Genomic DNA, 15683 nt, shown 5'->3' on the forward strand with positions numbered 1-15683 from the left:
CCCATGTCCCCTAGGGTAGGTACCCTCACATGTTCTCCCCTCACATGTTCTCCCCATGTCCCCTAGGGTAGGTACCCTCACATGTTCTCCCCTCACATGTTCTCCCCGTGTCCCCTAGGGTAGGTACCCTCACATGTTCTCCCCTCACATGTTCTCCCCGTGTCCCCTAGGGTAGGTACCCTCACATGTTCTCCCCGTGTCCCCTAGGGTAGGTCCCCTCACATGTTCTCCCCGTGTCCCCTAGGGTAGGTACCCTCACATGTACTCCCCATGTCCCCTAGGGTAGGTACCCTCACATGTTCTCCGCATGTCCCCTAGGGTAGGTAACCTCACAAAAAACATGCAGTAATCCTGGTCTCTAAACTGCCTCCCCCTGGCCAGCCGGGGCGCCTGATGGAGGGGAAAGGAACTGGTTGGAATAACGTGTTCCTTCCACGCGCTACGTCCAACCAGGGAAACTCCCCCCTGTCAGGTGTAAAGGAGCAACTTGGACACTCCAAGCATGAGTTCAAGTCCGTTGTTCTCCCCATGTCCCCCATATATGGGGACTAGGTTGGCGGAGGGTGTGCAGAGCCCAGGATCACATTAGATAATTGATACGGGGGTGACAAATGGGTTACAAAATCGTGGGATAAAAATAAATAAACACCTACATTGTGAACCTGTGGTTGCAGGGCTGGGTCTGACCGCCTCCAACGCCTCTGACCACCAGGACGAGGACGACCATCTCATGTCCGACGAGGCCCGGCGGTTCCTCAGCGGTCCTCTGTCCACCGTGCTCATGCCCTGCTTCTACGCGCTGGTCTGCCTGGTCAGCGTGCCGCTCAACGGGGTGGCGGTGGTGGCGTTCTCCCGGAGGGGGGGGAGGGGCGGGGGGCGTCCCATGAAGCCGGCCGTGGTCTACATGGTGAACCTGGCCCTGGCCGACCTCCTGCTGGCCGTCCTGCTGCCCTTCAGGATGGCGTACCACTTCAACGGCAACGACTGGCCCTTCGGACCGGCCATGTGCCGCGTGGTCACCGCCGCCTTCTACTGCAACATGTAACGTTGTTGTATTATTATTTCATTTGACTGGTTTTAATGTCGTACTGTAGTTGACTGGTTTTAATGTCGTACTGTAGTTGACTGGTTTTAATGTCGTACTGTAGTTGACTGGTTTAATGTCGTACTGTAGTTGACTGGTTTTAAAGTCGTACTGTAGTTGACTGGTTTTAATGTCATACTGTAGTTGACTGGTTTTAATGTCGTACTGTAGTTGACTGGTTTTAATGTCGTACTGTAGTTGACTGGTTTTAATGTCGTACTGTAGTTGACTGGTTTTAATGTCATACTGTAGTTGACTGGTTTTAATGTCATACTGTAGTTGACTGGTTTTAATGTCGTACTGTAGTTGACTGGTTTTAATGTCGTACTGTAGTTGACTGGTTTTAATGTCGTACTGTAGTTGACTGGTTTTAATGTCGTACTGTAGTTGACTGGTTTTAATGTCGTACTGTAGTTGACTGGTTTTAATGTCATACTGTAGTTGACTGGTTTTAATGTCGTACTGTAGTTGACTGGTTTTAATGTCGTACTGTAGTTGACTGGTTTTAATGTCATACTGTAGTTGACTGGTTTTAATGTCATACTGTAGTTGACTGGTTTTAATGTCGTACTGTAGTTGACTGGTTTTAATGTCGTACTGTAGTTGACTGGTTTTAAAGTCGTACTGTAGTTGACTGGTTTTAATGTCGTAGGCTACTGTAGTTGACTGGTTTTAATGTCATACTGTAGTTGACTGGTTTTAATGTCGTATTGTAGTTGACTGGTTTTAATGTCGTACTGTAGTTGACTGGTTTTAATGTCATACTGTAGTTGACTGGTTTTAATGTCGTACTGTAGTTGACTGGTTTTAATGTCGTACTGTAGTTGACTGGTTTTAATGTCGTACTGTAGTTGACTGGTTTTAATGTCGTACTGTAGTTGACTGGTTTTAATGTCGTACTGTAGTTGACTGGTTTTAATGTCGTACTGTAGTTGACTGGTTTTAATGTCGTACTGTAGTTGACTGGTTTTAATGTCGTACTGTAGTTGTCTGGTTTTAATGTCGTATTGTAGTTGACTGGTTTTAATGTCGTATTGTAGTTGACTGGTTTTAATGTCGTATTGTAGTTGACTGGTTTTAATGTCGTACTGTAGTTGACTGGTTTTAATGTCGTACTGTAGTTGACTGGTTTTAATGTCGTACTGTAGTTGACTGGTTTTAATGTCATACTGTAGTTGACTGGTTTTAATGTCGTATTGTAGTTGACTGGTTTTAATGTCGTACTGTAGTTGACTGGTTTTAATGTCATACTGTAGTTGACTGGTTTTAATGTCGTACTGTAGTTGACTGGTTTTAATGTCATACTGTAGTTGACTGGTTTTAATGTCATACTGTAGTTGACTGGTTTTAATGTCGTACTGTAGTTGACTGGTTTTAATGTCGTACTGTAGTTGACTGGTTTTAATGTCGTACTGTAGTTGACTGGTTTTAATGTGGTACTGTAGTTGACTGGTTTTAATGTCGTACTGTAGTTGACTGGTTTTAATGTCATACTGTAGTTGACTGGTTTTAATGTGGTACTGTAGTTGACTGGTTTTAATGTCATACTGTAGTTGACTGGTCTTAATGTGGTACTGTAGTTGACTGGTTTTAATGTCGTACTGTAGTTGACTGGTTTTAATGTGGTACTGTAGTTGACTGGTTTTAATGTCGTACTGTAGTTGACTGGTTTTAATGTCGTACTGTAGTTGACTGGTTTTAATGTGGTACTGTAGTTGACTGGTTTTAATGTCGTACTGTAGTTGACTGGTTTTAATGTCATACTGTAGTTGACTGGTTTTAATGTCGTACTGTAGTTGACTGGTTTTAATGTCGTACTGTAGTTGACTGGTTTTAATGTCGTACTGTAGTTGACTGGTTTTAATGTCGTACTGTAGTTGACTGGTTTTAATGTCGTACTGTAGTTGACTGGTTTTAATGTCGTACTGTAGTTGACTGGTTTTAATGTCGTACTGTAGTTGACTGGTTTTAATGTCGTATTGTAGTTGACTGGTTTTAATGTCGTATTGTAGTTGACTGGTTTTAATGTCGTATTGTAGTTGACTGGTTTTAATGTCGTACTGTAGTTGACTGGTTTTAATGTCATACTGTAGTTGACTGGTTTTAATGTCGTACTGTAGTTGACTGGTTTTAATGTCGTACTGTAGTTGACTGGTTTTAATGTCGTACTGTAGTTGACTGGTTTTAATGTCGTACTGTAGTTGACTGGTTTTATTGTCGTACTGTAGTTGACTGGTTTTAATGTCGTACTGTAGTTGACTGGTTTTAATGTCGTACTGTAGTTGACTGGTTTTAATGTCGTATTGTAGTTGACTGGTTTTAATGTCGTATTGTAGTTGACTGGTTTTAATGTCGTATTGTAGTTGACTGGTTTTAATGTCGTACTGTAGTTGACTGGTTTTAATGTCGTACTGTAGTTGACTGGTTTTAATGTCGTACTGTAGTTGACTGGTTTTAATGTCATACTGTAGTTGACTGGTTTTAATGTCGTATTGTAGTTGACTGGTTTTAATGTCGTACTGTAGTTGACTGGTTTTAATGTCATACTGTAGTTGACTGGTTTTAATGTCGTACTGTAGTTGACTGGTTTTAATGTCATACTGTAGTTGACTGGTTTTAATGTCATACTGTAGTTGACTGGTTTTAATGTCGTACTGTAGTTGACTGGTTTTAATGTCGTACTGTAGTTGACTGGTTTTAATGTCGTACTGTAGTTGACTGGTTTTAATGTCGTACTGTAGTTGACTGGTTTTAATGTGGTACTGTAGTTGACTGGTTTTAATGTCGTACTGTAGTTGACTGGTTTTAATGTCGTACTGTAGTTGACTGGTTTTAATGTGGTACTGTAGTTGACTGGTTTTAATGTCGTACTGTAGTTGACTGGTTTTAATGTCATACTGTAGTTGACTGGTTTTAATGTGGTACTGTAGTTGACTGGTTTTAATGTCATACTGTAGTTGACTGGTTTTAATGTGGTACTGTAGTTGACTGGTTTTAATGTCGTACTGTAGTTGACTGGTTTTAATGTCATATTGTAGTTGACTGGTTTTAATGTCGTACTGTAGTTGACTGGTTTTAATGTCGTATTGTAGTTGACTGGTTTTAATGTCGTATTGTAGTTGACTGGTTTTAATGTCGTACTGTAGTTGACTGGTTTTAATGTCGTACTGTAGTTGACTGGTTTTAATGTCGTACTGTAGTTGACTGGTTTTAATGTCGTACTGTAGTTGACTGGTTTTAATGTCGTACTGTAGTTGACTGGTTTTAATGTCGTACTGTAGTTGACTGGTTTTAATGTCGTACTGTAGTTGACTGGTTTTAATGTCGTACTGTAGTTGACTGGTTTTAATGTCATACTGTAGTTGACTGGTTTTAATGTCGTACTGTAGTTGACTGGTTTTAATGTCGTACTGTAGTTGACTGGTTTTAATGTCGTACTGTAGTTGACTGGTTTTAATGTCGTACTGTAGTTGACTGGTTTTAATGTCGTACTGTAGTTGACTGGTTTTAATGTCGTACTGTAGTTGACTGGTTTTAATGTGGTACTGTAGTTGACTGGTTTTAATGTCGTACTGTAGTTGACTGGTTTTAATGTCGTACTGTAGTTGACTGGTTTTAATGTCGTACTGTAGTTGACTGGTTTTAATGTGGTACTGTAGTTGACTGGTTTTAATGTCGTACTGTAGTTGACTGGTTTTAAAGTCGTACTGTAGTTGACTGGTTTTAATGTCGTACTGTAGTTGACTGGTTTTTTCCCGGACGCACCTGTTCCTCATAGGTGTGCTGTGTGCATAAGGACTTATTCCTTCTTAGTTTGACCACTTCAAATGCTCTAATCTTAAAATAATTACCGTAAGTAGCCAGCCGATCTACAAGCTGTTGTAGATCGTCTATTTTCGCTGTGCAACATGCTTCCAAAGAAGATATGCTGGCTTCAAATATGCAATCCAAATGACTGAAATCAGTGGCACATGTCTTTTGCGCTTAAGAAAATAAATGCATCAAGTTGACCTTCTCTGACCTTCTCTGAGCACCAGGCTGAGGCCCTGGACATTGTGTAACTAGTTCCATGTCAATGTGAAAGAGAAACCGAAGGTAAACCGCAAGTAGCTCAATGTGTATAACCAACATTTGAAGTGAACAGAGCTCCTGACCTGTCTAGTTGAGTAAGTAGCATTATTCTGTATTTTAGCAAACTGCTGTTAGTGTTACTCTAAGTACTTTTGTATTAGTATTATATTATTAGCTTGTGTGGTAGTCAGTAGTTTATAGTTGTATTGTTTGTGTTCAAACAGTAGGCTAGTAGACTAGTTTAATTAGTTTCACCCTGTAATAGGCCACTTGATAAGTAGTATAGGCCACTTGATTTCCTTGTGAAGTGTGAAGTGAGTGGTTTAGCCAGCACTCCTGGCAGACGATTAGCAATCAGTTGGATTGGCCTTATACCACCAGGTGAAAGCGTCAGCTGTTAAGCGGCGGCCAGCAAACGAAGGCCAGGCGAACAAAGGCGACAAGGCGACAGGCGACTTTGTCACGAACAAAGGCGACAAGGCGACAGGCGACTTTGTCAAAGTCCGACTTCGTCACTGAACGATAAGCTGTAGCATTGATTAGTGACATATATAGTAGTGTATTGTAGTATATGTTTAGTGATCTACAATGTGTTTCCTTCCTATTCCTGTCCTCTCTTCTTCCTGGCGGTCGCACAAACACTGGGTTACACCCAGATGTCGCGACACAACTAATCTCATCTATCCTACTCTTTCAACTCACGTCGAGCAAGTGGTAACGGGAGGGCTTTGGAATTGCCACTCGGCTGTGGTGGAAGGCAAATCTGCTTTCATCTCAGCCTACGCCTCCTTGCTCTCCCTTAACTTCCTTGCTCTGACTGAGACCTGGATCAGACCAGAAAACACTGCTACGCCCGCGGCTCTGTCAGATGTGTACTCTTTCTCTCACACTCCCAGAGCCGTGCGGACAGGTGGTGGGGTTGGTCTGCTCATTTCCAGAAAATGGAAATACTCTCCTGTTTCACTGTCACTATTCTCTCCTACCTCATTTGAATTTCATGTGGTCACTGTTTCTCATCCAGTCAAGCTCACCATTGCAGCTGTTTATCGCCCACCGGGCCCTGCTGGTGGCTTCCTGGAGGAGCTGGACCATCTAGTCTCCCACTTCCCTGTCGATGGCTCTGGATTCATCCTTCTGGGTGACTTCAACCTCCCGACTGAGAAGCAGCTAGACCCACTACTTCCGTTTCTCGCCGCCTTTGACCTAGTTCTTTCCCCATCTCCTCCTACCCATGAGGCGGGCAACCAACTGGACCTGATCTTCACCAGAGGCTGCTCTATTGCTAACCTGTCTGTCACTCCTCTTTCCAGTGAAAAGGGTAAGAAACTCTCTGATCACTACTTCATGTCCTACTCTCTCTCTCTCTCCTCTCCCCCCTCACAGCCCCTCCCTACCCACATGATTTCCTCACGTCACAATCTTCGCTCACTTTCCTCCACTGATCTTTCCTCTTCTGTTCTCTCTGCTCTCCCTGCCCCTGAATCCTTTGCTCTTCTATCCCCTGATACCGCCACAGATCTTCTCTTCTCTACTCTATCCTCTTCTCTCGACCATCTCTGTCCCCTCACCACCAGGCCTGCACGCCAAACTCCACCTGCCCCCTGGTTGTCGGACTCAGTGCGGACTGAGAGACGGAGCCTGAGAGCGGCTGAGCGCAAATGGAGAAAGGGCAACCTCCCGGAGGACCTTCTCACCTTCCAATCTCTCATTTCTACTTTTTCCTCCTCTCTATCAGCTGCTAAAGCTGCTTTTTTCTGCACTAAAATTCAGGCTTCTGCTTCCAACCCTAAAAAACTCTTTGAAACTTTCTCCTCTCTCCTACAACCACCACCCCCTCCTCCCTCCTCGTCCCTCCTCCCTGACGATTTCGCCAACTTCTTTGACAAGAAGGTGAACGATATCCGATCCTCCTTCCCTCCTCCCCCGGCTGGTGCCCTGCGCACTGCCCACACCCGTCTGCCTGCCACCCCCCCCTCTCTACCTTCATCTACTCCTCTTCCCCCCCCCATCCCCTCTCTATCCCACTTCTCTCCCCTCTCCCCTAACGAGGTCCTTCTCCTTGTTACCTCTAGTCGCCCCACCTCATGCTCTCTGGACCCGGTCCCATCCACTCTGTTGCAGTCTATTGCACCTGAACTTCTTCCCTTCTTAACCCACCTTATTAACACCTCTCTGACATCTGGCTACTTTCCCTCTACTTTCAAGACTGCCAGAGTCACCCCCCTCCTGAAGAAACCGACACTTGACCCCTCTGAGATCAAGAACTACAGACCGGTTTCCCTTCTATCCTTCCTATCTAAAACTCTCGAACGTGCTGTCTTTAAACAACTGTCCTCCTATCTCCACCAGAACAACCTCCTGGACTCCAACCAGTCTGGTTTCAAAGTGGGTCACTCGACAGAGACTGCCCTGCTGGCAGTGACGGAGTCGCTCCATGCCGCTAGAGCGAACTCTCTCTCCTCCGTCCTGATACTCCTGGACCTGTCTGCAGCGTTCGACACGGTGAACCATCAGATCCTCCTCTCCACCCTCGAGGGGATGGGTGTCTCAGGCTCTGCACTCTCCCTGTTTGCATCCTACCTGACGGGTCGCTCCTACCAGGTGATGCTGAGAGGGTCTGTGTCAGAACCACACAGGCTCACAACTGGGGTTCCCCAAGGCTCGGTTCTGGGTCCTCTTCTTTTCTCTCTCTACACTACATCTCTGGGTGCTGTCATCCACTCCCATGGCTTTTCCTACCACTGCTATGCCGATGACACCCAGCTGATCCTCTCATTCCCCCCCCCTGATACCCAAGTGGAGGCACGCATTGCTGCTTGTCTGGCTGACATCTCGGCGTGGATGTCGACAAACCACCTGAAGCTCAACCTGGACAAGACCGAGCTGATGTTCCTCCCGGGGAAGGGCTGTCCGCACCGAGACATGGCCATCACCATTGATAATGCTGTGGTGACCTCAACTCGGACTGCGAAAAATCTGGGTGTGACCCTGGACGATCAACTGACGTTCTCGGCAAACATCGCATCAGTGACAAGGTCCTGCAGATTCCTCCTCTACAACATCAGGAGGATTCGCCCCTTCCTCACGGAGAAGGCAGCCCAGGTGCTCATCCAGGCTCTCGTCATCTCCCGCCTGGACTACTGCAACTCCCTCCTTGCTGGTGCTCCGGCATCTGCCATCAGACCTCTGGAGCTTGTTCAGAAAGCTGCGGCTCGTCTGGTGTTCAACCGCCCCAAGTTCTCCCACACAACCATCCTTCTCCGTTCTCTACACTGGCTCCCCGTAGCGGCCCGCATCCAGTTCAAAACCCTGGTGTTAGCCTATAGGGCAGTGAAAGGAACAGCTCCTTCCTATCTCCGGGCTATGGTCGATGCCTACACCCCTGCCCGACCACTTCGGTCTGCCACCTCGGGGCGACTGATTGCCTCGTCACTCAAGGGTCCTTCTGGCCGATCCACACGGTCACGACTCTTTTCTGTTCTGGCCCCACAGTGGTGGAATGAACTCCCCACTGATGTTAGGACAGCAGAGTCACTGCCCATATTTCGCCGCAGGTTGAAAACCCACCTCTTCAGGAAACACTACCCTTCCTCTCTGCCTGACCTACTTGTTGTTAACTAGTTGTACGAACGTTTGTTTTCTATTGTTGTATTGTTTATTGGATCTTGTTTAGTCGATACACTTAATTGTTTTAGCTCATGCTCATTTGATTTAGCTATTTTGTCTCATCCGGTTAAGGAAATAGGTAGCTGATATATTGCACTTTTACCTTAGCGCTAGGTATACTCTTGGTTGCTTGTTTTTGCAGAAAATGCACTAAAGACTTCTGGTGATTAGTAGTTTTTGTTCCCTACCTATGTTGAATACACTTATTGTAAGTCGCTTTGGATAAAAGCGTCTGCTAAATGACTGTAATGTAATGTAATGTTTTAAAGTCGTACTGTAGTTGACTTGTTTTAATGTCGTACTGTAGTTGACTGGTTTTAAAGTCGTACTGTAGTTGACTTGTTTTAATGTCGTACTGTAGTTGACTGGTTTTAATGTCGTACTGTAGTTGACTGGTTTTAATGTCATACTGTAGTTGACTGGTTTTAATGTCATACTGTAGTTGACTGGTTTTAATGTCGTACTGTAGTTGACTGGTTTTAATGTCGTACTGTAGTTGACTGGTTTTAATGTCGTACTGTAGTTGACTGGTTTTAATGTCGTATTGTAGTTGACTGGTTTTAATGTCATACTGTAGTTGACTGGTTTTAATGTCGTACTGTAGTTGACTGGTTTTAATGTCGTACTGTAGTTGACTGGTTTTAATGTCGTACTGTAGTTGACTGGTTTTAATGTCGTACTGTAGTTGACTGGTTTTAATGTCGTACTGTAGTTGACTGGTTTTAATGTCATACTGTAGTTGACTGGTTTTAATGTCATACTGTAGTTGACTGGTTTTAATGTCATACTGTAGTTGACTGGTTTTAATGTCATACTGTAGTTGACTGGTTTTAATGTCGTACTGTAGTTGACTGGTTGTAATGTGGTACTGTAGTTGACTGGTTTTAATGTCGTATTGTAGTTGACTGGTTTTAATGTGGTACTGTAGTTGACTGGTTTTAATGTCGTACTGTAGTTGACTGGTTTTAATGTCGTACTGTAGTTGACTGGTTTTAATGTCGTACTGTAGTTGACTGGTTTTAATGTCGTACTGTAGTTGACTGGTTTTAATGTCGTATTGTAGTTGACTGGTTTTAATGTCGTACTGTAGTTGACTGGTTTTAATGTCGTACTGTAGTTGACTGGTTTTAATGTCGTTACTGTAGTTGACTGGTTTTAATGTCGTACTGTAGTTGACTGGTTTTAATGTCGTACTGTAGTTGACTGGTTTTAATGTCATACTGTAGTTGACTGGTTTTAATGTCGTACTGTAGTTGACTGGTTTTAATGTCGTACTGTAGTTGACTGGTTTTAATGTCATACTGTAGTTGACTGGTTTTAATGTCGTACTGTAGTTGACTGGTTTTAAAGTCGTACTGTAGTTGACTGGTTTTAATGTCGTACTGTAGTTGACTGGTTTTAATGTCGTACTGTAGTTGACTGGTTTTAATGTCATACTGTAGTTGACTGGTTTTAATGTCATACTGTAGTTGACTGGTTTTAATGTCGTACTGTAGTTGACTGGTTTTAATGTCGTACTGTAGTTGACTGGTTTTAATGTCGTACTGTAGTTGACTGGTTTTAATGTCATACTGTAGTTGACTGGTTTTAATGTGGTACTGTAGTTGACTGGTTTTAATGTCGTACTGTAGTTGACTGGTTTTAATGTGGTACTGTAGTTGACTGGTTTTAATGTCGTACTGTAGTTGACTGGTTTTAATGTCATACTGTAGTTGACTGGTTTTAATGTGGTACTGTAGTTGACTGGTTTTAATGTCGTACTGTAGTTGACTGGTTTTAATGTGGTACTGTAGTTGACTGGTTTTAATGTCGTACTGTAGTTGACTGGTTTTAATGTGGTACTGTAGTTGACTGGTTTTAATGTCGTACTGTAGTTGACTGGTTTTAATGTCGTACTGTAGTTGACTGGTTTTAATGTGGTACTGTAGTTGACTTGTTTTAATGTCGTACTGTAGTTGACTTGTTTTAATGTCGTACTGTAGTTGACTTGTTTTAATGTCGTACTGTAGTTGACTTGTTTTAATGTCGTACTGTAGTTGACTGGTTTTAATGTCGTACTGTAGTTGACTGGTTTTAATGTCGTACTGTAGTTGACTGGTTTTAATGTCGTACTGTAGTTGACTGGTTTTAATGTCGTACTGTAGTTGACTGGTTTTAATGTCGTACTGTAGTTGACTTGTTTTAATGTCGTACTGTAGTTGACTGGTTTTAATGTCGTACTGTAGTTGACTGGTTTTAATGTCGTACTGTAGTTGACTGGTTTTAATGTCGTACTGTAGTTGACTGGTTTTAATGTCGTACTGTAGTTGACTGGTTTTAATGTCGTACTGTAGTTGACTGGTTTTAATGTCGTACTGTAGTTGACTGGTTTTAATGTCGTACTGTAGTTGACTTGTTTTAATGTCGTACTGTAGTTGACTGGTTTTAATGTCGTACTGTAGTTGACTGGTTTTAATGTCGTACTGTAGTTGACTGGTTTTAATGTCGTACTGTAGTTGACTGGTTTTAATGTCATACTGTAGTTGACTGGTTTTAATGTCGTACTGTAGTTGACTGGTTTTAATGTCGTACTGTAGTTGACTGGTTTTAATGTCGTACTGTAGTTGACTGGTTTTAATGTCGTACTGTAGTTGACTGGTTTTAATGTCGTACTGTAGTTGACTTGTTTTAATGTCGTACTGTAGTTGACTGGTTTTAATGTCGTACTGTAGTTGACTGGTTTTAATGTCATACTGTAGTTGACTGGTTTTAATGTCATACTGTAGTTGACTGGTTTTAATGTCGTACTGTAGTTGACTGGTTTTAATGTCGTACTGTAGTTGACTGGTTTTAATGTCGTACTGTAGTTGACTGGTTTTAATGTCGTACTGTAGTTGACTTGTTTTAATGTCATACTGTAGTTGACTGGTTTTAATGTCATACTGTAGTTGACTGGTTTTAATGTCGTACTGTAGTTGACTGGTTTTAATGTCGTACTGTAGTTGACTGGTTTTAATGTCGTACTGTAGTTGACTGGTTTTAATGTCGTACTGTAGTTGACTGGTTTTTAATGTCGTACTGTAGTTGACTGGTTTTAATGTCGTACTGTAGTTGACTGGTTTTAATGTCATACTGTAGTTGACTGGTTTTAATGTCGTACTGTAGTTGACTGGTTTTAATGTCGTACTGTAGTTGACTGGTTTTAATGTCGTACTGTAGTTGACTGGTTTTAATGTCGTACTGTAGTTGACTGGTTTTAATGTCGTACTGTAGTTGACTGGTTTTAATGTCGTACTGTAGTTGACTGGTTTTAATGTCGTACTGTAGTTGACTGGTTTTAATGTCATACTGTAGTTGACTGGTTTTAATGTCGTACTGTAGTTGACTGGTTTTAATGTCGTACTGTAGTTGACTGGTTTTAATGTCGTACTGTAGTTGACTGGTTTTAATGTCGTACTGTAGTTGACTGGTTTTAATGTCGTACTGTAGTTGACTGGTTTTAATGTCGTACTGTAGTTGACTGGTTTTAATGTCGTACTGTAGTTGACTGGTTTTAATGTCGTACTGTAGTTGACTGGTTTTAATGTCGTACTGTAGTTGACTGGTTTTAATGTCGTACTGTAGTTGACTGGTTTTAATGTCAGTACTGTAGTTGACTGGTTTTAATGTCATACTGTAGTTGACTGGTTTTAATGTCGTACTGTAGTTGACTGGTTTTAATGTCGTACTGTAGTTGACTGGTTTTAATGTCATACTGTAGTTGACTGGTTTTAATGTCGTGCTGTAGTTGACTGGTTTTAATGTCATACTGTAGTTGACTGGTTTTAATGTCATACTGTAGTTGACTGGTTTTAATGTCATACTGTAGTTGACTGGTTTTAATGTCGTACTGTAGTTGACTGGTTTTAATGTCGTACTGTAGTTGACTGGTTTTAATGTCGTACTGTAGTTGACTGGTTTTAATGTCATACTGTAGTTGACTGGTTTTAATGTCGTACTGTAGTTGACTGGTTTTAATGTCGTACTGTGGTTGACTGGTTTTAATGTCGTACTGTAGTTGACTGGTTTTAATGTCGTACTGTAGTTGACTGGTTTTAATGTCGTACTGTAGTTGACTGGTTTTAATGTCATACTGTAGTTGACTGGTTTTAATGTCATACTGTAGTTGACTGGTTTTAATGTCGTACTGTAGTTGACTGGTTTTAATGTCATACTGTAGTTGACTGGTTTTAATGTCGTAGGCCTACTGTAGTTGACTGGTTTTAATGTCGTACTGTAGTTGACTGGTTTTAATGTCATACTGTAGTTGACTGGTTTTAATGTCATACTGTAGTTGACTGGTTTTAATGTCGTACTGTAGTTGACTGGTTTTAATGTCGTACTGTAGTTGACTGGTTTTAATGTCGTACTGTAGTTGACTGGTTTAATGTCGTACTGTAGTTGACTGGTTTTAATGTCGTACTGTAGTTGACTGGTTTTAATGTCATACTGTAGTTGACTGGTTTTAATGTCATACTGTAGTTGACTGGTTTTAATGTCGTACTGTAGTTGACTGGTTTTAATGTCGTACTGTAGTTGACTGGTTTTAATGTCGTACTGTAGTTGACTGGTTTTAATGTCAGTACTGTAGTTGACTGGTTTTAATGTCGTACTGTAGTTGACTGGTTTTAATGTCATACTGTAGTTGACTGGTTTTAATGTCGTACTGTAGTTGACTGGTTTTAATGTCATACTGTAGTTGACTGGTTTTAATGTCAGTACTGTAGTTGACTGGTTTTAATGTCGTACTGTAGTTGACTGGTTTTAATGTCGTACTGTAGTTGACTGGTTTTAATGTCGTACTGTAGTTGACTGGTTTTAATGTCGTACTGTAGTTGACTGGTTTTAATGTCATACTGTAGTTGACTGGTTTTAATGTCGTACTGTAGTTGACTGGTTTTAATGTCGTACTGTAGTTGACTGGTTTTAATGTCGTACTGTAGTTGACTGGTTTTAATGTCGTACTGTAGTTGACTGGTTTTAATGTCGTACTGTAGTTGACTGGTTTTAATGTCATACTGTAGTTGACTGGTTTTAATGTCATACTGTAGTTGACTGGTTTTAATGTCGTACTGTAGTTGACTGGTTTTAATGTCGTACTGTAGTTGACTGGTTTTAATGTCGTACCCTGTAGTTGACTGGTTTTAATGTCGTACTGTAGTTGACTGGTTTTAATGTCGTACTGTAGTTGACTGGTTTTAATGTCATACTGTAGTTGACTGGTTTTAATGTCGTACTGTAGTTGACTGGTTTTAATGTCGTACTGTAGTTGACTGGTTTTAATGTCGTACTGTAGTTGACTGGTTTTAATGTCGGTACTGTAGTTGACTGGTTTTAATGTCGTACTGTAGTTGACTGGTTTTAATGTCATACTGTAGTTGACTGGTTTTAATGTCATACTGTAGTTGACTGGTTTTAATGTCGTACTGTAGTTGACTGGTTTTAATGTCGTACTGTAGTTGACTGGTTTTAATGTCGTTACTGTAGTTGACTGGTTTTAATGTCGTACTGTAGTTGACTGGTTTTAATGTCGTACTGTAGTTGACTGGTTTTAATGTCATACTGTAGTTGACTGGTTTTAATGTCGTACTGTAGTTGACTGGTTTAATGTCGTACTGTAGTTGACTGGTTTTAATGTCGTACTGTAGTTGACTGGTTTTAATGTCGTACTGTAGTTGACTGGTTTTAATGTCGTACTGTAGTTGACTGGTTTTAATGTCGTACTGTAGTTGACTGGTTTTAATGTCGTACTGTAGTTGACTGGTTTTAATGTCGTACTGTAGTTGACTGGTTTTAATGTCGTACTGTAGTTGACTGGTTTTAATGTCGTACTGTAGTTGACTGGTTTTAATGTCGTACTGTAGTTGACTGGTTTTAATGTCGTACTGTAGTTGACTGGTTTTAATGTCGTACTGTAGTTGACTGGTTTTAATGTCGTACTGTAGTTGACTGGTTTTAATGTCGTACTGTAGTTGACTGGTTTTAATGTCGTACTGTAGTTGACTGGTTTTAATGTCGTACTGTAGTTGACTGGTTTTAATGTCGTACTGTAGTTGACTGGTTTTAATGTCGTACTGTAGTTGACTGGTTTTAATGTCGTACTGTAGTTGACTGGTTTTAATGTCGTACTGTAGTTGACTGGTTTTAATGTCGTACTGTAGTTGACTGGTTTTAATGTCGTACTGTAGTTGACTGGTTTTAATGTCGTACTGTAGTTGACTGGTTTTAATGTCGTACTGTAGTTGACTGGTTTTAATGTCGTACTGTAGTTGACTGGTTTTAATGTCGTTACTGTAGTTGACTGGTTTTAATGTCGTACTGTAGTTGACTGGTTTTAATGTCGTACTGTAGTTGACTGGTTTTAATGTCGTACTGTAGTTGACTTAATGTCGTACTGTAGTTGACTGGTTTTAATGTCGTACTGTAGTTGACTGGTTTTAATGTCGTACTGTAGTTGACTGGTTTTAATGTCGTACTGTAGTTGACTGGTTTTAAAGTCGTACTGTAGTTGACTGGTTTTAATGTCGTACTGTAGTTGACTGGTTTTAATGTCGTACTGTATTTGACTGGTTTTAATGTCGTACTGTAGTTGACTGGTTTTAATGTCGTACTGTAGTTGACTGGTTTTAATGTCGTACTGTAGTTGACTTGTTTTAATGTCGTACTGTAGTTGACTGGTTTTAATGTCATACTGTAGTTGACTGGTTTTAATGTCGTACTGTAGTTGACTGGTTTTAATGTCGTACTGTAGTTGACTTGTTTTAATGTCGTACTGTAGTTGACTGGTTTTAATGTCGTACTGTAGTTGACTGGTTTTAATGTCGTACTGTAGTTGACTTGTTTT

The 15683-nt window shown here is 41.5% G+C and overlaps 1 protein-coding gene across 1 annotated transcript in view; it reads left to right on the forward strand.

Moving 5' to 3' along the window:
• LOC306919098 (proteinase-activated receptor 1-like) overlaps positions 1-15683 on the forward strand; it is a 35251-nt gene that overhangs the window by 5174 nt on the left and 14394 nt on the right. Inside the window, exon 3 of the mRNA XM_079531932.1 lies at positions 675-1041. Coding sequence (XP_079388058.1) covers positions 675-1041 — 367 coding nt within the window. The remainder of the gene's footprint in view (positions 1-674; positions 1042-15683) is intronic.

The sequence above is a fragment of the Electrona antarctica genome (assembly GCF_951216825.1).
Source record: "Electrona antarctica genome assembly, contig: scaffold_199, whole genome shotgun sequence".
Lineage (NCBI taxonomy): Eukaryota > Metazoa > Chordata > Actinopteri > Myctophiformes > Myctophidae > Electrona > Electrona antarctica.